At 34.0% G+C, this 23,965-nt stretch overlaps 2 protein-coding genes across 2 annotated transcripts in view; one reads left to right on the top strand and one right to left on the bottom strand.

Annotated features, from left to right (window-relative positions):
* Nucleotides 1-2,394: 2,394 nt before the first annotated feature.
* LOC141396820 (succinate--CoA ligase [ADP/GDP-forming] subunit alpha, mitochondrial-like) lies at nt 2,395-3,686 on the bottom strand. Its single transcript, XM_073972483.1, has one exon. It carries the CDS (start codon nt 3,568-3,570, stop codon nt 2,527-2,529), a length of 1,044 nt encoding a protein of 347 aa, XP_073828584.1. The 5' UTR covers nt 3,571-3,686; the 3' UTR covers nt 2,395-2,526.
* Nucleotides 3,687-21,226: 17,540 nt separating this feature from the next.
* The window catches only part of LOC141397638 (tetratricopeptide repeat protein 28), a 76,113-nt gene continuing 73,374 nt past the window's right edge, over nt 21,227-23,965 (top strand). The window contains exon 1 of the mRNA XM_073974194.1: nt 21,227-21,358. The gene's annotated coding sequence lies outside the window, so the exon portion shown is untranslated. The remainder of the gene's footprint in view (nt 21,359-23,965) is intronic.

Genomic DNA, 23,965 nt, shown 5'->3' on the forward strand with positions numbered 1-23,965 from the left:
TGGAGGTAGTGAGTCAGTATAGACATTGGAGGTAGTAAGTCAGTATAGACATTGGAGGTAGTGAGTCAGTATAGACAATGGAGGTAGTGAGTCAATAGTACCAGATTTTCAATAATAATTTTTTAGCTTATTTGGAACTTTTCATAGATAAAACAGCTATATAGTACGTTTAATAAGAAGATGAAGCTACACATTTGTTTAAATACTATATTTCATTAAAGAATAAAACAAATAATATTGAAAATGCTAATGTTGAAAATGCTAAAAATGTACAAATTGCGTATTACAGTATTTTTATCTTTTTAAATGGCTAAGCCAAAGATTCCACATAAGTAAAAATTAGTAAATAAAGACAATGTTTTCAAGGCTACATATAAATAATAAAAAAGTTTTCGTTTTATTTTCTTGGCCAAGTCGCACCAATGACTTGTCTGCTTAAAATAGTTCTTCTTCTGTTGCACTTAACGTTTTATCAGGCGATTCGCTGAATGTTGATATAACACCTAGGAATTGAAAAGAATAAACATGTATAAATAAACATAAATAAAAAATATGTCCTTAAATTTGCTTGCCTATTGCAGCTGTATAACATTGGAAAAATCTCACAACCGATTTTTGCCAAATAATTATCCAACATTGTAATTCATTATTATGTTTAGTTGCATTCAGCATTTCCAGCGAGACGGGACAATATATACATCAGGCTCCACAATCTTCTCTAAAGGTTCCACATAATGTCTAATTGTCGAAATTTCACCACAAATGTTGTTAGTCGCCTCAGAATTCGTACTTTGCTATAGAATTGTTTATTTTTCACATGTCTTTTATATTTTCTTTTGCTCATACTTGTTATTGAAATTATATGCTTTAAGTTTTCACGATATTTTATTGATTTTTACAAAAACACTTTTTTCACCAACCACAAAAATTATTTTACGCCAAACAATTAAGAAAATTAAAAAAAGGATGCTTCGTTGGGCTCTCATCTGTCAATATACACAATGCTTCTTCTTATTAAGGTAAAGGTATCAATAGTTGACAACCTGGTGACAAAGTGTTGACTTTGTCACCATATTAGTAGACAAAGTGGCGACATGTCAACACATGACCCCACACTTCCTACAGGGTTAATACAGAAACACACAGACGCAGTACACAACACTCGTTCACTCGTTCACTCACTCACCCATGCACACATAATTAACAAACACAAATAAAATAGTTAATGTTATGACTGCAAACAGCTCCCTGCCCCTCACCATCCATCCACAAAACCCATTGCGAATACCATGGCCCAAATAAATTTCCAGCATCTCGGCGAATGCTGGCAAGCACTTAACTTAATGTCGAATAAAGGAGTAACGACGGATTTATTAAAGATGCACAGGAAATGGGATATGGGATTTGAAGGTTTAATAATTATGAACACAAAATCATAAACACGATATCCGAGTGCCTACAAAAGACATACCAACAGGTAAAGATTATGGCAAGTATGGAAGGGAAGGCGTCAAAAAGTTTAACTTTTAAACTGCTAGTCTGGAAAAATAAATTATTGTCTAATGTGCGGTACAGGCAGAGCATATTTAACTTAAATTATGAAAAAGCCATAGCCAAATATCAACAACTTGTTGGGTAGACCGAAGGAAATCACTTTTTAAACACCCAACCTACACCAGCTCCATGTTTTATATGTGTTGTTGTGGTTAACTATAGCTTTGAATTGTCACCACAAAGTGTATGTAAATCTGGTCCGGTTCCTGGCTTGTAAGTATGCCAAAACCTCAATATGCTGTTCACTTTGACAGGCTGGAAGTCCGTTCATTCTAATGTTGTTGACAATTCCATGACGTCTGATTGAAATGTTTGTCTACAAAGGACATTTGCATGTGTATGTGTGTGTGCGTGTTTTAATTTCGATGGTTGGAACAAAGCAATCAAACCCCACAATTGCAGACATCTTTTGGAATTCTTTTAAACATACAACACCAGAACTCTGGCAGCAGTCAATATACATACAAAAGGAAGATTTCTATTTAATTGCTTAATTTCATTTTAGAACTGAGAAAGGATTTGCCACATATCCTATCGTCTGCATAAGCGCCTAAGTGCTATACATTATGCATTTCCATAAGCATGTTTGTTGTTGTAAATGGCAAGAATTGATTTGGCCTTTGAGTGCCTGCCTAACGAAGGAATGAACAAACATTGATTTTTCAATTTGATTCTGTGGACATTATCCTTTTAGGAATCGTTTCGATTCTGTGATGAGATAGATTACGCATCAAACTGTAACACAAAGCGAGATTCGAGATCTAAATCATCATATTGCTAGTTACAGGGGGAGGATGGAAAAGAGAATATGGTGAATTGGAGCATTCCAACTGAAAAAAATGTTATTTGATTATTATTTATTTGGACAAATGTTTTAAAGGACATTGAATTTGTAATAAACAGATGATAGATGCAAATATTTGATTTTCGAAAGGCTAAAAACTAATTGTGTTCCTCTTAGTCATGCCTTCTTCATTTCTTCTTTTTGGGGTCCTCCTTAACAATCTCGAGACTCACCATTTCCTTGTACAATACCTTGCCAATTGTTGTGGGATTATTGGTGACAACAACATTGGCACTTTCCAAGGCATTTATTTTGTCTTGAGCACCACCCTTGCCACCTGAGATTATGGCACCAGCATGTCCCATTCGCCGACCCGGAGGAGCTGTTAGGCCAGCAATAAATGCAGCCACAGGTTTCGGTGGATCGCAACAATTGTTTTCCATTAGAAATTCAGCTGCCTTCTCTTCGGCATCGCCACCGATCTCACCAATCATGACTATGCCTTTGCATTCGGGGTCTTCGAGGAATATCTCTAGACAGTCTATGAAGTTTGTGCCGTTAAAGGGATCACCTCCCAGGCCGACGCACAGTGTCTGACCCAAACCGTAATAAGTGGTTTGATTTACTGCCTCATACGTGAGGGTGCCTGAACGCGACACCACACCCACCATACCACGCTTGTGAATGTTGCCCGGCATAATACCAATTTTGCATTTCTCGGGAGCAATGATGCCCGGACAATTGGGACCGACCAAACGTGATTTGTTTTGTTGCAGGAGAGCCGCCTTTACCTTGACCATGTCGTGTTGAGGAATACCTTCGGTTATGCATACAATTAAGGGAATTTCTGCCTCGATCGACTCCATTATGGCCTCTGCAGCTCGCGGCGGTGGAACATAAATAACAGAAGCATGGGGCTGCGTTTCCTGTTTAGCCTCTTCAACACACTCGAAGACTGGCAAGTCTAAATGTTTAGTTCCGGCTTTTTTGGGAGATACGCCACCAACGATTTTCGTGCCATATTTCAAAGCTTCCTTACAATGAAAGGTTGCCTGCTTGCCCGTAAAACCCTGACATATGACTTTGGATTCTTTGGTGAGCAACAGATTCCGCAATGTGTCATGATATGGATCACAACAAATGGAACGTGTTTGTATTCCATTCAAGCGGCGAATTGTCAGATATGAAACTTCTTTGGAAAATAAACGTCCAACATGGGCCACCAGTGACATTGTTTCTTAACACACACAGAATATTACGAAGGACGACTAGAGAATTATTTCCACAAATTTCAATTCAAAAACAGTTGTCAGAGGAATTTGTAATTTTTTGTTTGTCAGGTTACTTTGCTGAAGACTAATTCATTTTAACCCAGTAGAAAATCGACTCTTCGATGACATTTTCGTCCACGATACGTTGACGAAATTTCCGAAATTGTCATGTACGACAAGTTGCATGACCATATCTTGCATTGTGTCTTGGTAACAAACCCAAAAAAATGCTTAAAAACCGTGCTCTGAAATAATTGTACACATTTTTGTGCAAATATACATTTTCTTTTCGTAATAAATGAAATCTTATAAAAATCCTAAGCCTCGTCTCGAATTAACAACTATTTAAGTTAGCGTTTATAAAATGTGAATTAACTAGAAAAGGGTAAGTTAAAATAAGTAATTTGAGAATTCCAATTGAATTTCGAATTATTTCATTTGTACTTTGAGAATTCCATTTGAAATCCGAATTAATTCATTTGTAATTTGAATTTTTTCAGTTGTAATTTGACTTATTTCATTTGAAATTCGAATTTTTCAGTTTGTAATTTGAATTTTTCTATTTGTTAATGGAAGTTTTTCATTTGGAGTTTCAAATAAAAAAATTCAAAATACAAATGGAAAAATTCGAATTACAAATTAAACAATTTAAATTATAAATGAAATAATTCGAATTTCAAATGGAATTCTCAAATTACAAATGAAATAATTCGAATTTCAAATGAAATTCTCGAATTACAAATGAGATAATTCGAAATTCAATTGGAATTCTCGAATTAGAAACGAAATGTTTCGAATTACAACTGAAATTATTCCAATTACATGTCAAAATGGTGCAGATTTTTTTCAAAATAGTTTGGATTTTTTAGGAACGGCAAGTCCTAGACTAACCCAATGATTACACATACAAGTAACTTGCAGACACTTGTGTATACATATTATAGTCAAAACTTCAATTTTTCGAACTGACACTTGCATGTGTAAACGTTCGGAAAATATTTGAAGTTACCTACCATTGATTACTCCCAGCAAACCAATCGTACCGACCAGGGACGTACGCAGGATTTCATTTCGGGGGGGGCACAACTTGACCAAAAATCATGAAAAATTCAAATGTTGTGTAGCGTAACGTAAAGCTATTTTAAGGGCTTATGGCCACTTATAAGCATGAGAAAAGCCATTTTCATGCATTTTTTGTAAAAAATCTATTAAACCTTAAGTTATCTTCTATATATTTTTTTTTTTTTTTTTTTTTTTGAAAAATCTTACATTTAAATGCCCGCTTATAAAGCACTGTTTTTACTAAAGCAGTTTGCGGTACCCACTGTAGTTTGAAAAAGAATAAACCGATCAGCATATATTTTTGTGGGATCATTACGAACCTAATATCAATTTTTAAAAATTTTGAACAGTTAAAATCAAACTTTCGATTTTAACAAAAACAAAACACTGTACAAAATTGATATTTTTTCTGACTCCGTCAGCAGTTTTTTTTTAAAGATTCTCTCGGTTAAGCACATGATTTATGTGTACAATAGTCCCACAAAAACATATAAATTGCCACTTCGAGGAAAAGACGTTTTTAGTTTCTATGCTACATACAAAACACAATAAATGTTTCCCTTCGAAAGCTCATATCTCGGTAAATTTTTGTCCGATGGACTGGAAATTTTGGCACATGTTCTATTCTATTCTATATTTTATATGAAATAATGGTACAAAGTATATAAATTCAAAAGAAAGAATTCATAATATTTAGTCACAATTTACATTAGGCGAGTTTACGTGCGGCAAGTCTCCGTTTGTAGGAGAGACACGTAAGGGGTATGGAAGTGGAAAAAAAATTTATTGAAGTATATTGAAGTTTTTAATCATACAGGTTCACGTTATGGTTTATCGCAGAATTTTACAACCACAAAGAATTGCCGTTGTCTTTGCTATAGCAAGATTTTCACTATTTCGATGATCTTAGCCTAATTTTTAAGAATATCGGCTGTCGTTGTCGTTGATATGTTTCCAAATGAAAACATTAAGAAAAATTTAACAGTTTTGGAGATATGGTGCGAAATGTATACAAATTATGGAATTCTTAGATATATTATAAAATTTATTTTTTTTTTTCATTTCTCCAAATATTTTATTTTGACCCTTATTTACAAATTTGCTGCAAAGGTTAGAAGAAGATTTGAATTGGTTTCAGAGATATAGCCCCGAGTTGTTTAAAAAGTCGATATTTAACAATGTTTAGATGGGGCCATAAAATCCAAGCTGTATCTGACTCAACAAAACGGAACTAGGGCTTTTGTAATTTCGGTCTGTACTTTCAAAAAATCCTCACTTCATATTAATTGCACAAGATTACCTTAAAAATGTTGCACAGTTTTATTTACCGAAAGAGATAGATTCTGATACCAGGATTATTTTTACTTTTAATATTATGTTACAAAAGAAGCGTTATAATTTGTTTTCTTAATTGTACGATTAGAAGTTTTTGGACTCGATGACAAACACTTTGATGGACTTATTGAACCCCAAATAATTATTCACTAATAATTATTTGAGAGACACTCCTCTCGATAGTTACCGCGCCCATAAGCTTTTTAGTTGGCCACCTTAGTATTTAGAGCTTTGTCAGGAAGCATAAACTTGTCCACAAAAAGTGGGATATCGCTGTAAACAAGACTACAAAATGTCCAAAGAATCATCGAACAGTCTTTAAACTGCAGTTATGTTAGACTTGTACAAGAGACCTAAAGATGTTGTCCAAACATATTCTCTTGTTGACTTTTGGAAGTAATCTTGCGAACCATATTAGGTTCGATTTTAGACCGAATCGGTTAGTCCCTTCGACCATTTTAGTGAACATTTTTGAACTTTTATGGCGGAGGTACCGATATGACTTAAATTTAATTTGGACAAAACATTACGAGATCCATAACTTGGACCGAGAGTTATCATGTGTTCCAACCTGCCAGACAAACAGAGATACAGACGGACGGACGGTGGTAAGTACTTCCATCTTGGCTGAAACGAATATCGTCCAAACATATGTGAAGTCTTAAATCATTATTTTGATGAAATCTATACGATACAATCCTAGTGTATATAATCTCGTAATCTAAAGTCTGAGGTTACAATTATACTTCGGTGATGAAAAGTAAAAACCAAGTGACGCACAAAAATTCATTATTCATTATTTTCTCATACTGTTTAGCAGCAAATTTGTCTAAAACAGAATAAAAAAATTTGGCGATGGCAGTAAAAAAAAATTCTAATTGGCTTTCAATATGTAGTCCACGAAGGACCGACCCTTCATACATTTTATTCAATAGATTTTTTTATATATTTCCATTCCCACAATACTGAACTCGTTATTTTTGTTATAACCGGATGAGTTTTAAGCCTCGAGAGCTCTACACAGTTCAAATAAATAACACTGTGCTACAGTGAAAATTTGCAGGGGTTCTAATGCATAAATTCGGTTTTGTGGGAGTCCACAGAAGACGAAAATACCTTTGGTTTCTTTGGGTCACTTCGGGTTTTCATTTTATAACGGTAAATCTAGTGAAAATGGGCTTTCTTGAATTTTCAACTTTAAACGGACATTACTTCTTTTTTACACAACCGATTTGCACACACTGTTTTTCATTATAAAGGGGAGAGTAATGCCTTTCGAACAAGCATTAAAAACAGTAAAATGTTTTTCCTTGTGCTCTAGGCTGCGTAAATGACACCTAACAGTACAATTATTTACAGTTAGGAAGTAGGAAATTTAGTTGGCTTTCCAAAATGGAAAAAACCAACAAAATCCGTTGAAAAATTAATGCGCTATGGCATTTTTTGTGTTTCAACTTTTTGATTTTTTTTCATATTTTCCTTTAAAAGAAGTAATGTCCGTTTAAATTTGAAAATCCAAGAAAGCTCATTTTTCACTACATTTACCGTTATAAAATCAAAACCCGAAGTGACCCAAAGAAACCAAAGGTATTTTCGTCTTCTATGGACTCCCACAAAACCGAATTTGTGCATCAGAAATCCTGCAAAAAATTGTTGTCCACTTTTGTATCACAGTGTAATAGACATGGGGTATATTCATTAAGGAATTAGCATTTGATAGTGGTATGATATGACATAAAGAAGTAATTCAGATTTCATTGGAAGTTTCTCTCAAAAACAGCTTACAAACAAAAATTTTTTAAATATTTTCTTACAAAACTTGTTAATGATGTACATTTTCTGTTCAGAAACTTAAGAAAATATAAGTTTTAATTTGAAATCTTCAAATATACAAACATTTTTATGAGAAAAAAATATAATAACTAGTTACAGTAGCTTAAAAAATTTTGTTCGACCAAACCATTTCGGGGGGGGGCCGGGCCCCCCGTGCCCCCCCCCCTGCGTACGTCCCTGGTACCGACATCTTAACGAAATCGGAAAAAAATTAGGACGATACGTCCGATGTCTGATCCGAAATCGTAACGATATCTTAACGAAAGTTGTATGAAGTGGTTGACATAATTTCGGAACGAATTGTCGGAGCGACATCGTATCGATTTCGATCCGATTTCGTAACGAAATCTGAAGAAAATCCTTGGGAAATTCGGAAAGGACATTTCTTTCCGACATTCGTTCCGAAATCGGTACTAAATCTGAACTATTTCCGGTCCGAAAAATCGTTTAGAAATCGGAACGAAATCTGAACGACGTTGCTTCCGAAATTGTTCAGACGTGTCGGACATCCGACATTTGGTTTGCTGGGCTGACAAGGAAATTTTGTCGGCAGTAAGGCTGATAGTTGGTGTGGCAGTGTATATGTGTGAGTGTATTGGTATTTTTCGAACGGGGGTATTATTGGCATTATGCGCCCACGATTTGGCGTAAAAACGATAAATAATAAAAAAGTCCTATCGAAATGGGACAAAAGAAAATGTTGTAGAGAATTTTTAGTGCTCCAACATTTTATTAGTTCCATTTAGATAGGACTTGCCGTTTCCAAGCAAAATCGTAAAAATCCCTAAAATTTGTTTTGTTTTTTGATTTGTCTCATGTATGAACATTGCAGTTTCAGAATCCGCAAAAACTTCTCAGGTGTAAGCACCTCTCATTTAAAGTTAGTTCAGGCGCACCGTGATATTTATGTCTTTGACCGAAGAAACAAACTACATGAGTAGTTTTTCTTTGACACTCCCATATAACCCCAACCAAGGCACATTTATATATACAAAAGCAACGTTGTTGTTATTGACAATTAAATATCAAAGAATATATTGAATAATAGGGTCGTTCCAAAATGTTTCTCAGGAAAAACAGGTCATTTTTATCATGATACAATAATCTAGAAGTTGGTCAGGTTCGAACAAATTGTGAAAAACAATGCCTGGGTGTATTTGTTGATGAATTTTATTTCAATAAATGTTGTAATAAACATGGTACAATAATTTGGAAGGTAGGTCAGGTTCGAACAAATTGTGAAAAACAAGGCCTGGGTGTATTTGCTTATTCTGTCAGAATTACCATAACTGAATATGCAACAGGTTGTACGGTCTATTTGCGATGCATCTTAGCTTTTTATTTACTTTTTACGCTTTTGTTAGGATTTGAATGTAGCGGCGAATCATTTTTCACTGATTTTCTTAGAGATTAATGTCGGTAATGACCAAAATTAATAAAACATATTGTCAAAGAAATTAATGTAGGAAAATTGGAGAAAATAACCGCGAAAATATGTCGCAAGGTGGCGGAACTGGTGCCGAAACAGTTGTATAATGTGATAATCTCCAACGGTTACTATAAAAATCTTTTGCGTGTAACAAAAATGCCTTTTTCTCAAAAAATATGTAAAAGGCAAAATACTTTTTTGAGGTAAAATATTTTGAGTTGTTATAGATTTTTGTCAATATCTAGAAGACCATTAAGCCTTTCGCAGGGGTTCTTGCAGATATTGGATACTAAAATATCCACAAACATACTACATTCAAATATTCGACTTTCTGACCACTAATTTGATGGTTTTAAACGAATTTATTTATATTTTTAAATTTTCTAAAGAAGCAAAATACTTAATTGACTCACTGTAGGTTTGAGCACGAACGATTCATTTCAAAAATAATTTTTTAACAAAAATACGCATTCTAATTTCACGCTTGATTTGTAAATCCCATTCCATTTTATTCGACCATCATATTTTTTTATTATCCTTTCAAGGTAAAATCCCCCACCATTGAAGATAAGGACAGTTCTTTCCGTTTCACTTGTTTGTTCTAAAAATGTCTCGTCATTGCGTTGTCGATGGAAATTTACAACTGAATCGAACCCCAAAGCCTTGGTAGCGTTAATAAGTTCTTATCTTCACTTATTTCCCCATCACTGCGGCAGGATTGCGGTGAGTCATAAGAAAACAATAGTATAGGAAGGCAAAGACATAAAGCAATAAAGGCTGCATGAAATGCATTTGACATTCAATCTGGTATAGCCATGATACAAATAGTTCACAAAAAATTATACGGGCTACAGCAAATTTTTTTTTTAAACTCATAATTGTATTTCGTATCACTTTCCAGTACATCATATATTCCTTTAGCGGTTAAAATCGCTAACAATGTGTTTACGATATTGTTAATAATAGCAACTAAGTTTTCCTTTCTTTATATATTTACGCCTTAAGCGAGCTTTCTTATATGTTGGTGTATTTAGTTCAACAAAGAGTGTGGTCGCAGATATGCCATAAAAAAACTAACAAAATTTTGGATATAATATTTTTATGCAAGTTGTTATGCCGAATGTAATATGAAAACGTAAGTGTCTAGCATCGATTATACTGAAAAGAAAATAGAGGAAAGAAGCTGAGCACCTTCGAAAGAAATCCGGAAAAATAACATATCTATTCTTAGCTTTGCTACAGGCAGTAATCATGGACATTTTTGAACAAAATCAAACAAAACTATTTCAAATTACAAAAAACACGACAGAAATCGATTAGACATTGATGGCCTGTTTCTCTAAGACGTTTCGAATTCAAACTTGTTCGAAAAAAATTATTTTGATTGAAAACACATCGACGCCTCCAAACAATAGTATGTTAAGTCGACTTAGCATGTTTTCAAGTTCTTTACATTTTTATATTTAACGTCCTTTAACTTAAATTCTGTCAAATTTTGGTAATGATCGGACAATCCGAACAGAAGTTATAAACAAATATTTACTTAGCATAGTACTGAACGTCAAAGAAATTTCCAAACTTTTAGAGCTTGTCCTGCAAAACTCGCTTTTCAGAATTAGCAAACTATTATCTGGAGGTGTCGAACGTCCTTTAACTTAAATTCTGTCTAATTTTGATAATGATCGGTCAATCCGAACAGAAGTTATAAACAAATATTGACTTAGCATAGTACTGAAGTTAAAAAAAATTCCAAACTTTGAGAGCTTCTCCTGCAAAACTCACTTTTTAGACTTAGCATACTATTATCTGGAGGTGTCGACATATGAGTCAAATATTTTTCAACAAACAGAAGTTTGGTAGTAGTTCGATTGAATTTGAATTCGAATCGTCTTAGCGAAACAGGCCATAGATTCCTTAAAATTAATTTTGTTTTAATGTTCATTCATAATAGTATCAAACATTGTTTCGGTTTTGTCCGGACGCCTACGTCACAATAATAATTTTTCATTTTTCGACAATCCGTACATACTACATGAACTCAACTGTGTTCTCGTGTGCTGTCGTATGTAAGCGCAGGGTTAGGATATGACATTTATGCAAGTTTTTTTTTTATTTTAAACAATAAACTAAAAATAATTAAAATTAAAAATTAAAACATGTAAATAAATTATGTATAACAATCTTGTATTTATCGTTTTTTAATTCGTCAAGAAGTGTTTAGCTGATTGATAAAATTGCAAAATTGATAAAATAGCCCTATATACATGTACATTAGGGCTATAAGCAAAAAAATGACACTCCCGTACACGTGCGGTATATCGTCTGATAACAATTGCTTTGGTTATAAGTTGCTTAGCTTCTGATACACTCCGGTTCATCTGAATAGAACCAACCAATATTTGTCTACAAATACCGTTATATCAGACGAATGGAGAGGAATTGTAAATTATAATTTTGTGGACATGTAGAGTATATAGTAGCCGATATTTTCAATACCTAACATGTTTCACATATGCGTCATAACGGTACTTTTTACTCGCTTTATTAAAAAATGCCAAAATATTAGCAAGTTTTAATGGTTCACCAGGATAGAACCACCCTAAGAATTTACACAAATCCTTTGTTAGATGTGGTAAACTTTAACAAAAAACTATTTATAATTATAAATAAATGCCGTTAGTGTTGATTGCCAACAAATATTGTGCAAAAATTTGTATTAGGGTCTTGAAATTTGATAAAAATCGAGGCTTAGAGCTCCAAAAAATATTTTTATGAAGAAATCGGTAGGATAATTTATAAAGTCAAAATGTTATACTGAATTATGTTCAAAATTTTCTATACTACAATAAAATTACAAAAAAGTCACATTTGATAGGTGTATGAGTCCGAAACAGAGGAAATATGGTAAAGATAATTCAAAAATCTACCTTTCCAATCCAAAATTTGATATTTTATCTCAGCAAAGTGAATGCAAATCGATGGTTTCCACCCAGTTTCGTTGGCTGTGGACATCTACAGGTCCAATAAATAAAGAAAATTCCACCGCTGAACGCTTCATGTCAACATCAAGTCCTTGGAATTTCAAAAGGTTCTAAGACATTTGATGTGAAGAAACAGCTTAGCGATAGGGGAAGGCAGACGTTAATTTTTTCGAAAGTAAAGGGTTTAATTTTGATGGTTATGATGTTCACACATTTTTACTCATAGTATAAGTACCGAAAAAATATTTCTGATCCGTTATTACACAAAAAAGATCGCCTTTGTTTCTGTGCTTTCCATGTCATGCGATATCTTCTAAATCAAAGCCCTTGATGTTGACATGAAGCGTTCAGCGGTGGAATTTTCTTTATTTATTGGACCTGTAGATGTCCACAGCCAACGAAACTGGGTGGAAACCATCGATTTGCATTCACTTTGCTGAGATAAAATATCAAATTTTGGATTGGAAAGGTAGATTTTTGAATTATCTTTACCATATTTCCTCTGTTTCGGACTCATACACCTATCAAATGTGACTTTTTTGTAATTTTATTGTAGTATAGAAAATTTTGAACATAATTCAGTATAACATTTTGACTTTATAAATTATCCTACCGATTTCTTCATAAAAATATTGTTTGGAGCTCTAAGCCTCGATTTTTATCAAATTTCAAGACCCTAATACAAATTTTTGCACAATATTTGTTGGCAATCAACACTAACGGCATTTATTTATAATTATAAATAGTTTTTTGTTAAAGTTTACCACATCTAACAAAGGATTTGTGTAAATTCTTAGGGTGGTTCTATCCTGGTGAACCATTAAAACTTGCTAATATTTTGACATTTTTTAAAAAAGCGAGTAAAAAGTACCGTTATGACGCATATGTGAAACATATTAGGTATTGAAAATATCGGCTTCTATATACTCTACATGTCCACAAAATTATAATTTACAATTCCTCTCCTTTCGGCAGATATAACGGTATTTGTAGACAAATATTGGCTGGTTCTATTCAGATAAACCGGAGTGTATTTGAGTGAATTTTAAAAATATTTTTCTGCGGTAATTAGACGCTGGTGATTGTCCCTCGAATGCATGTTCCGAGGCAATGCAAAATAAAAAAATCGTTGCTAATTGTTTTATCGTGTGACGTCATGAACCCATGAATGTCCTCATACATACATACATCCGTATATATTGTAAAGTATTGTTTACATCTAGTGTAAATGTGTGCAAAATTAGCATCTTTCAATTCAAATTTGGATTTGAATTTTCACTATGCAAGGACATCTCGCAATTTAAACCTAAACTAGTGTCTAAATTGGCAGAACTTACGGTGGATACTCTAATTCAAAGATTTGTTAACAATCGCCATTAATGAGTCTTTAAAGCAAACGCTAGGCAATTTTATTTGCTGCTATTAAAAGCTTGTCGTAAAGAAAAGTAATTAGCCTTGGCCGATTAAAGCGGCTAAAACTAAAAGAAAAACTCTTATGAGCTCGAGAAGGAAAATGTCAATGTGTGTTCAGACCGCCACACTTATTGTTTACATATACATATGTATATATTATTGACACCTATTTGACATATTGACACATTTCAACACTGAAAACTGTTATATGTTAGTTGCAGTGTTTCATTGAACATTTCAAGGTGCCGCTTGTTATACCCTCCACCATAGTATGGAGGGTATATTAAGTTTGTTTTTCCGTTTGTAACGCATTGAAATACTCATTTGCGACCCTATAAAGTATATATATTCTTGATCAGGGTAAAATTCTAAGTCGATCTGAGCACGTCCGTCCGTCCGTCCGTCCGTCCGTCCGTCCGTCCGTCCGTCCGTCTGTGGTAATCACTCTAGCATCCACAAAAATGGAGATAGGACGCTGAAATTTTGGGAAAATGCGTCTTTTGTTTGCAGGCAGGTCAAGTTCGATGATGGGCTATATCGGTCAACGTTTTGGTATAGCCCCCATATAACGGTACCCCCCGATTTACGGTATTTTGACGTTTTTAGCTACATTTTCAGACCGATTTGGCTATAATTTGACATTTAGGGTTCTTAAGTATAAATAAACATATATAACAAAACTTGTGGACATAGGTCCAAGTTTTGGTATAGTCCCCATATAACGGTACCCCCCGATTTGCGGAATTTTGACGTTTTTAGCTACATTTTTAGACCGATTTAGCTATAATTTAACATTTAGGGTTCTTAAGTATCAATAAACTTATACAACAAAAGTTGTGGACATAGGTCCACGTTTTGGTATAGCCCCCATATAACGGTACCCCCAGATATACGGTATTTTGACGTTTATAGCTACATTATCAGACCGATGTAGCTATAATTTGACATTTAGGGTTCTTAAGTGTTAATAAACTTATATATTAGAAGTTGAGGACACAGATCCGCGTTTTGGTATAGCCCCCATATAACGGTACCCCCCGATTTGCGGTATTTTGACGTTTTTAGCTACATTTTTAGACCGATGTAGCTATAATTTGACATTTAGGGTTCTTAAGTGTCAATAAACTTATATAACAAAAGTTGTGGACAAAGGTCCACGTTTTGGTATAACCCCCATATAACGGTACCCCCCGATTTACGGTATTTTGACGGTTTTAGCTACATTTTCAGACCGATTTGGCTATAATTTGACATTTAGGGTTCCTAAGTGTCAATAAACATATATAACAAAACTTGTGGACATAGGTCCACGTTTTCGTATAGCCCCCATATAACGGTACCCCCCGATTTGCGGTATTTTGACGTTTTTAGCAAAATTTTTAGACCGATTTAGCTATAATTTGACATTTAGGGTCCTTAAGTACCAATAAACATATATAAAAAAAGTTGTGGACATAAGTCCACGTTTTGGTATAGCCCCCATATAACGGTACCCCCCGATATACGGTATTTTGACGGTTTTAGCTACATTATCAGACCGATGTAGCTATAATTTGACATTTAGGGTTCTTAGGTGTTTATAAACTTATATAACAAAAGTTGTGGACATAGGTCCACGTTTTGGTATAGCCCCCATATAACGGTACCCCCCGATTTGCGGTATTTTGACGTTTTTAGCTACATTTTCAGACCGATTTAGCTATAATTTGACATTTAGGGTTCTTAAGTGTCAATAAACTTATATAACAAAATTTGTGGACATAGTTCCACGTTTTGGTATAGCCCCCATATAACGGTACCCCCCGATTTACGGTATTTTGACGTTTTTAGCTACATTTTCAGACCGATGAAGCTATAATTTGACATTTGAAGTTCTTAAGTGTAACTAAACTTATATAACAAAAGTTGTGGACCTAGGTCCACGTGTTGGTATAGCCCCCATATAACGGTACCCCCGATTTACGACATTTTGACGTTTTTATATACATTTTCAGACCGATATAGCTATAATTTGACATTTAGGGTTCTTAAATGTCAATAAACTTATATAACTAGTGGACATAGGTCCATGTTTTGGAATAGCCCCCATATAACGTTACCGCCCGATTTCAGGTATTTTGAGAATTTTACCAACAAGTTTTAACCGAATTATCTGTAATTTGAACATTTGACATTTGAAATTCTTAGTGGTCACCACACCTCTCCACCAAAAATTGTCAAGAAAGCCCCCATATAACGGTACCTCCCGATTTTCAGTAATTTGATGATTTTAGCTACAATATTAAACCGAACTAGCAGTAATTTGACATTTGAAGTTCTTAGTGGTGACAACACCTCTCCATCGAAAATTGTCAACATAGGTCCATGTTCGGATATAGCTCCCACGTAACGGTACCTCCCAATTTTCAGTAATTTGCCAATTTTAGCTACAATTTTTAACAGAACTAACTGTAATTTGACATTTGCATCAACAATTTTCAACATAGCCCCAATATAACGATACTTCCCGATTTTCGGTACTTTGAGGATTTTACTTAAAATGTTTAACCGAACGTAGGTCCATGTTTTTGTATAGCCCCAAAACAAACCTCCCGATTTTCCGTACCTTAGTTTTATTTTTGGACGAACTTTCTGTAATTTGAAATTTAAAAGTCAACAAAAATTCTGCAACAAAAATTGTTCATTTAAGTTCATATTTTCGTATAGCCCAGATACCTCCGAACTAGATGTTAATGACATTTGAAGTTCCCACGTTATGTACCGATTTTCGATATTTTGAGGATTCTAGCTAAATTTTTTAACCGAATTAGGAGTTATTTGACATTAAAGGCTCCCATCAAAAACTCTCAACATAGACCCATGTTTTATTATAACCCCTATGTAACAGTACCTCCCAATTTCTAGCCCACCAAAAATTGTCAACAGTTAGATATAGGCACCATAAAAAAGGGCCTCCCGAATGAAGCATTTTATGTACATTATCTGACATTTAACGTACTCACTTAAAGTTTGGGACAGGAATGAATATTTTATGGTGGAGGGTATGAAAAGTTCGGCCCGGCCGAACTTAATGCTTTTTTACTTGTTTTCACCACTAACACGGAGACAGCCGTACATACATACAGTGTTTGCCAAAACTAAAGCACACCCTTTAGTACTTTTTTTAAATAGTATTTTTTTAAGAAAACAAAGTTGTACATTTGTTTTGTATTTCATATATCTTATTATATAAAAGAGCTTAGTGATAAGTAAGTGAGTGACAGAAGCTAGAAGCTTGAAATTCTGAGTGTGGTTTGCTGTTGGTGTGTAGGGGTGAGATATGACGGGATTTTTGGGAATTTGTACTGGAAGGGTAGTGGGAAGTGGTATTGATATAAGGAAATGGTTTTGGAAATGCGTACTTATGTGTATGAAAAGTAATAAATGGTACTAAATTTAGTACCAGTTGGATTTGGATTAACGGATAGAGCTGGAAACCTGAAATTTTGAATCAAGATTTTTGGAAATTCGTACTTATGGGTACGATAAGTACAAAATGATACTTAATTTGGTACAATTTGTATTTGGGTGAATCAATAGAGCTGGAATCCTGAAATTTGGAATAGAGATTAACGTTGCAGTGTGGGATTGAGGTAGTTTTGTAAATTAGTACCTATGGATACTGAAAGTACTAAATTTGGTACAATTTGGATCTAAGCGAACTGATAGAGCTGAAATCCGGAAAGTTGGAACAAATGGGCAACGGCTAAATCCTAAAACATGGTGGCGGAACATAATGGTCTGAATTTTTTTTTTCGGGGCAAGGGATTGGGCCACTTCATAAAATTGATGGAATTATGGATCATTTGAAGTATTGTAACGTATTAAAAGACGTGATGTTGCCTTATGCTGAGGAAGAGATGCCACTTAGATGGACATTCCAGGAAGGTAACGAACCAAAACATATATCGAATGTAGTTAAAGAATGATTCCAAAACAATTCGACAGAAGTTCTCCAATCCCCTGATCAGCCCCCCTATTCAGTAACTTTTTAACAACTTTACTCATTGTTTATTTTACAACAATTTCATTTGTTTGTTTTGTAGTTGTTACAAAAACAAAAGAAATTTTAACAACTTTTCAATCGATAAAAGTTACAGAATAGGCCTACTGAACTCGATTGGGGCTTGTGGGAGAGCGTTAACTCAAAACTCAACCGAACAAAATTTCAAAACCAAAGAAAATTTATTTGAAGCCTCAAAATAGCCTGGGAAGCAATATCGCCTGCTATAACCCAGATAGCATTTAGAAGACTGTTTTTTCAAAAATCACATTGAGGAGTCTTTTTAGAGTCCTTTTGGTGATCAAAAATTGATTAAGTCGCTTGTGTGATCAGAAAGGGACTCGAAAGTGACTCCCTGTAATGATTAAAAAGAGTTCAATTTAAAATACAACAACAAATGTGTAGCAATCACAAATAAATCATTGAGGTGTTTAAAATGTGACAATTTTTTGTTATTTATTGTCACATTTTGATCATCTGGAAGATTGAAAAATGCTTAATCAAAAAAGGGTCATACAGGTGTTTGAAAAGTGATTATAATTATGTATACTCTGATCATATTTTGAACAGTTAGGTGATTAAAAACTGATTGTTTTGTTTTATTTTTATTTGGTTGTAAATAAAAAAATAAAATTCTCATATACACTTTCTACAAAATTTTGATATAAATGTAACGTATAATATTAAAGGTACAGACAAACACAACACAACAGGTTTTGCCAAGTGAAATGAACAAGCAGTATACTAACCACCAAGCAACATAAAGGATAATTAAAAGACATAACAAAGCAGAAAAGACTATAAAACAAAGGAAAGAAACAAAGAAGAATAAAAAGAAATTTTTTTTTAATTTATTTCGTCTAACAAAAAGACTCATAAATGACTCCCTAAAGACTCATAAATTATTATAAACATGACTCTAAAAAGACTCGAAAAAGGGTCCGAAATTAATCAACAAAACACCAATAAATGATTGAAATACGACTCGAAAAAGGCTCATTTGTGATTTGTTTAGAAGAGTCGCCTGAGGTTATGTTTTCCTACCGACAAAGGAGTCATTTATGATCAGAAAATGAGCTCATATTCTAGCTTTTTAATCGTGCAGTCGGATCAAAAAAGACTCGAATTTGATTAAAATTTTCAAAAAATGCTGACTGGGAATTAGTAATCTAATATCCTCTATGCCTAAAAGAATAAAGGATACACAACGATATATTGATTTCAATAATTTTTGTTGTACCTCGAATTGAGGGTGCTTTAGTTTTGTCCTCTTATATTTGTGACATAAAATGTTTTTTGAATTTTAAATTTTGTTTGTTAAATTCTAAATTCCTTATGTTTCTATTTTTCAATAATAAAGATATGAATAAATAAAAAGAAAAATGCAAAATAAATTTACAACACAGCATTCTTCCAAAAATTACCATTTTAAAAAATTTACTGCTTTAGTTTTGTCCGACACTGTATAAACTAACATGCATATGCACTGGATTTTTGACACTGGATTGTATTTTAAGATAAATGACATAAATTATGTTTAACCGGGAAGATAAACAGTCAGAAATTGATTTTTTTGCAATGTTACAACAATTAAAACGTATCAAATATCAATAAATCAAACCAAACCTAATATACGTGTGAGTAACCGTGGATAACCAAGTCCGTCTTGCACTTAGAAGGTCTGCGGTTCTATCCTTGACAAGAACATCAAAATTTTCGGTGGCAGAAAATGGCCTCAGAGTAATGTTGGCTAGCATTCCCTGAGTATTTCAGCCATGGACAACTTTTCTACAAGTGGTGTCGTAAGACGATCGGAGTCTGTGATAACAAGTAAGTCCCATATCATTGAGCCAATATGAATAGGCGGGTACTCATTAATGTAAGAGAAGTCTCCCTTGTCCCTTGAGGGATGTTGTGGCAACATACATTTGTTCATAAGGGTTATGACTTTTTAACAACCTCATGTCCCTGTATCATAGCGTTATGAGTTTCTACATAAGATTACATAAAATGCTAATTATAAGTTAATTCGGTGAACAAACCTAATGCACAAAAAATTTCAATTTATCAGAATTATGGGCATTTTTTCGAGGTCACTGTAAGCAGATATATAATTGAAAATAAACTTTAGAGCCACATTAACCAAACTGGAATAACATTCGTTTCTCAGTAATTTTCGTTACATAAAATAAAAATGTCGTAAACGCTTTTTGTAATATTATTTAATATAATTTTAGTTATTAGTAGGCTTAACAGGGTGTTTTTGTAAAAATGCTTGCCTGTCACACGAACCGTTCGTACTAAAACGTATACGTTCAAAATTTGGTTCTTGTAAAATTTTACGAACCATTCGTTTTTCGCTTTCGTCTATTTCATAAAAGCTTTTATATTTCAGGGTTTCCATGATGCTTATTTTGTGAATTTTGCATAGGCATCTGCACGTAAAATGGGTTAGTTGATGGCAACCCCGAAAAACAGATGAAAAACAAAAAATAAGAAAAAAATGTAATCAATTTGTCCAAAAATAATTGTGAGAATATGAAGAAACGGATGTACATATACGCGTGTGCTTCTATGGAAATAAATAAAATTGCATTCCCTTCCAGTTTTCGTGTGTTTTGTGCCATTTATTACTCAAATTATTTAATTTTCATTCAAAACGATGGGTCTTTTCCATTCGTTTATTTTTGACGTATTCGTTCGTCTGATTTTGTTACGAAAACTAAAAAAATTACGAAAATAAAAAGCTTTCATTTGTTTGTCACACGAATACAAACGTCAACCGCTATGAAAACCAAATTGTGTCTTCGTTCATGAAATCGACGAACGAATGGGCAAAAACTTTTTACAAAAACACGCTGTAAGTTTCCGACAGAAAATAATTTTTGTTTCATACATTTTTTAAAAAAAAATATTTTTTGAAGCGATTTGTGCGTGAACTTTTTTATTTTTCAATGGAATACGCATTATTTTAGTGACTAATAGCCAAAAGTTCATTTATCCGTGCTACAGTAAATCGTTTTTGAGAAAAAATGACGAAAAAGCATAAGCCTAACGTATGTACGTACATACATATGTATGTTGTGAAATGAAATGGAGAAATGGACCCTCGCCGATTTATGTTCTCATGCCATAAATAATTGTATGTAAAATTTCTTACTGTGACGATGTCCCATCTCTGACAACAACCCATATGTTGCTTTCACGCTTTAATCATCGTTCGAAAGGTAACAGGCACGTGAAAACTTTTATCGTAACGGATACAAAAGCATAAAGGTGAGTGTCACTATTTTGAATTGACAAGCCCAAAATTATTTCGGAAATAGAAAATCAACACGTCGTCTTCCTTCCTCCTTCTGCCTAGCTATAACACTGCTCAAGTTTTCTACCGAGCTCACTTTCAGCACTGTCATCTTTTGTAAATCTTACGGACAAAGGCATTCAATTGGAAGGTCGTTCGGTCTATTTAGATTTTGCATTCTACAATGTTTAATTCCTTGCCAATTGTTCGTCTGTAACAGTTGTAGCAACACAGAATCGGAATGAATTGAAATCAAACCTGTGTAAACATTTGCCTTTTCCAATTTCAAATGCAGTGCAGTGCAATGGAAAACGTATTGTAACCGAAATTGTATTCAGTGTTCGTGATCACAGGTGAGTAAAGTGAATGGATGGATGGAGCGTGTACGTATATATGCATACATACGTATGGATGTACATATGTATTGATACAGTCATTGTATGTACAGTCGAACTTTACTATAACGTTGCTACTAGGGACGAAATATTACAACGTTATAGAGAAAATACTTTATAAACATAAGCAATTCTTTGTAAAGAGACCATCGAGAATTATTCATTGTAGAGACGTTCGTTATAGAGAAGTTTGACTGTGTATACCAAACAGCAGTCAACTATCCTGCCACATGTATGCTGTTCTTATGCAACATGACCAACTTCAATTTTATTTGAAAGTGGATCAGCCAATACTCGGAAATTTACATCCAATGTATTGGCAAAGTGTATGGTGTTGCCATAGTGCATTTTCTTTCCAGAGGGGTCAATTGCGGAATTTTGAGTCACATTACAAATTAAAATCAAGTCTGGATAGCTCTTAGCCCAGACACAGAAAGCTTGTTGAAAGAAAATTTGATTTTTTGAAGATATGGAGTTTTTATCAAACCCGTCCATTTATGTCGAAAGTAATATGATACCGTAAGTGTTTTGGATCGATTAAATCGAAAGAAGAAAGAAACAGAACACCTTCGAAAGAACTCCTGAAAAATTACTAAATCAATTCTTGGCTTTCTCTTTTACTACATGCCTCCCTGATAAGTGTTTAAGAAAACTATATTTCAGTATTCATTAATCATAAAATGAATTTTGAAAAATTTACACACACATACATATGCTGCCAAGTATGGTTGATAGTGAAAGGGCTGCATTAGAGGCGATAAGTTGACTAGGAAAATTCACCGACTGGAATTGTTGGCGACCAGGTAGTTAAAAGGTTGATAAAAATTGATAACTTCTTATCAAAAGAGAAATAAAAACAAGAGAGTTATTGTCCCAATTTCTTAGCGGTGCTTCTTTTTCATATTCTTATGCTAAATTACAGAAGATTTTTGCCAAATGGAATTGAATAAGGCTCATACCAAAATTTCCAAAATTGCTGGCAACGCTCAGTCATCGAAACTATAAATAACATTAAAGACACGGCTGCCGTAGAAATTTAAATTCAACACTACACTCAAAACGATACCCAAACAGATAACATGAAGCCACTCCACTCACTTGTAAGTCGTTTCAGTCGTTGAATCCTTTTTTGCCCAGAAAATCAATAAACATTCGAAGAGAATTGTTACAGGCAGACAAGTGCGTGTGGGAATTCTTATAAAATAAACAGGAAAATGACCTTCGAGTCGACTTTAATTGGCTATATAGAGCTTTTGGCGTCCTACACATGGCAGTAGAAATCGATATCAGCTAAGACAGCAGTTAGAATAAACAGCAATTATTTTATTGACTTGGCCAAGAACAAATTGATAGAGTGAGGTACAAGCATTGAAATCAATCTGTCATGATGTCACATTAGAATGCAAAGACTACAGCAACTGCCTGTAACGACAGTAGTGCATTTATTCTTTACTAAGATTATCTTTCATAAAAGTTTAAAGTAAACTTTGAATTTGTCTGAGTACTTTTTTGTTCGTGCACGTTTACATAGATCTACACCATGACATCCACACACAGCCGGATACAAGTACAGCATGGACATATATGTACATTTAACTCCGGTGTATGGGCGTGTTCCTGCTGAAAATGGGAAACTTAAGTTCCTTAAGCTCAGTATGTAAACAACCCAGCTAGAAGCGTATAACACAAAATAACTGACAAAAAATGCATCCTTCTTGCGAATAAATTGAAATGCAAATATTTACATTGATGGACATATTGGCTACAGTATCTCAACGAAAACATTTAAATCTATCTCCGAACAGACAAATAAATAACAATGAGATTGAAAACAACAAGGAAGAAAAACGTACAAGGGTTTAGCAAGATATAGCTGCCACAGACAATGTACTTAAGTGCAGCGATGTCATGCAGTTGTTGTATTTTGACAAAGTCCTTTCAATCGTTTGCATCCCCGAAATAAGTTCAATACGTTGTTGGTTCGACTAACCCATATTGTCAATTCTTTAAATATCTTTCATTCATCTTAATCGCTTATCTATCCCAACACAGTTGTTGCACCAACTCTTGAAACTTTTTTTTGTGGTACAAAAAGTGACGTTCATAGTTCGCTTGTAGAGTCGTCGTTGACTTCCTCTAAGTTTGCTTTACTTCTTACTTATTTCCTTTGCTTTTAATGTTTAGTGTATCGTTGTTGCACTTAATTATGTAAAATGTTGTGTAAATTCAATTACAGTACCACAACAGACAATGAGCTCATTCTCCCCAGAATTGGCGAGGGGAAAGAAGCCACTGTCGTAACAAAAGAAACAGTCGCAAGGATAGGAAAGAAATTCAGCTAAGTCTACACTCGAAAAATACTGGGGCCTAATTCTCAAATCCGTTATCGAGTGAGTTTTTGTTAGAAGACAAATTACATAATCATTAGACTGTGGAATCCTATGCAAATTCATATATAGTTAGAATGGTCGTAGAGAATATCTGATTACACAGAAACTCGTTTTATTACAAAATAAAACAAATTAGGCCCAGAAATGTTTGCATATTTTGCATATTGTGCATATT

Source organism: Musca autumnalis, unplaced genomic scaffold, assembly GCF_047663935.1.
Source record: "Musca autumnalis isolate F117 unplaced genomic scaffold, ASM4766393v1 scaffold_3, whole genome shotgun sequence".
Lineage (NCBI taxonomy): Eukaryota > Metazoa > Arthropoda > Insecta > Diptera > Muscidae > Musca > Musca autumnalis.

Bases quoted from the DNA above. Each gene is read 5' to 3' on its own strand.
- LOC141396820 (XM_073972483.1), bottom strand. From the start codon at position 3,570: ATGTCACTGGTGGCCCATGTTGGACGTTTATTTTCCAAAGAAGTTTCA.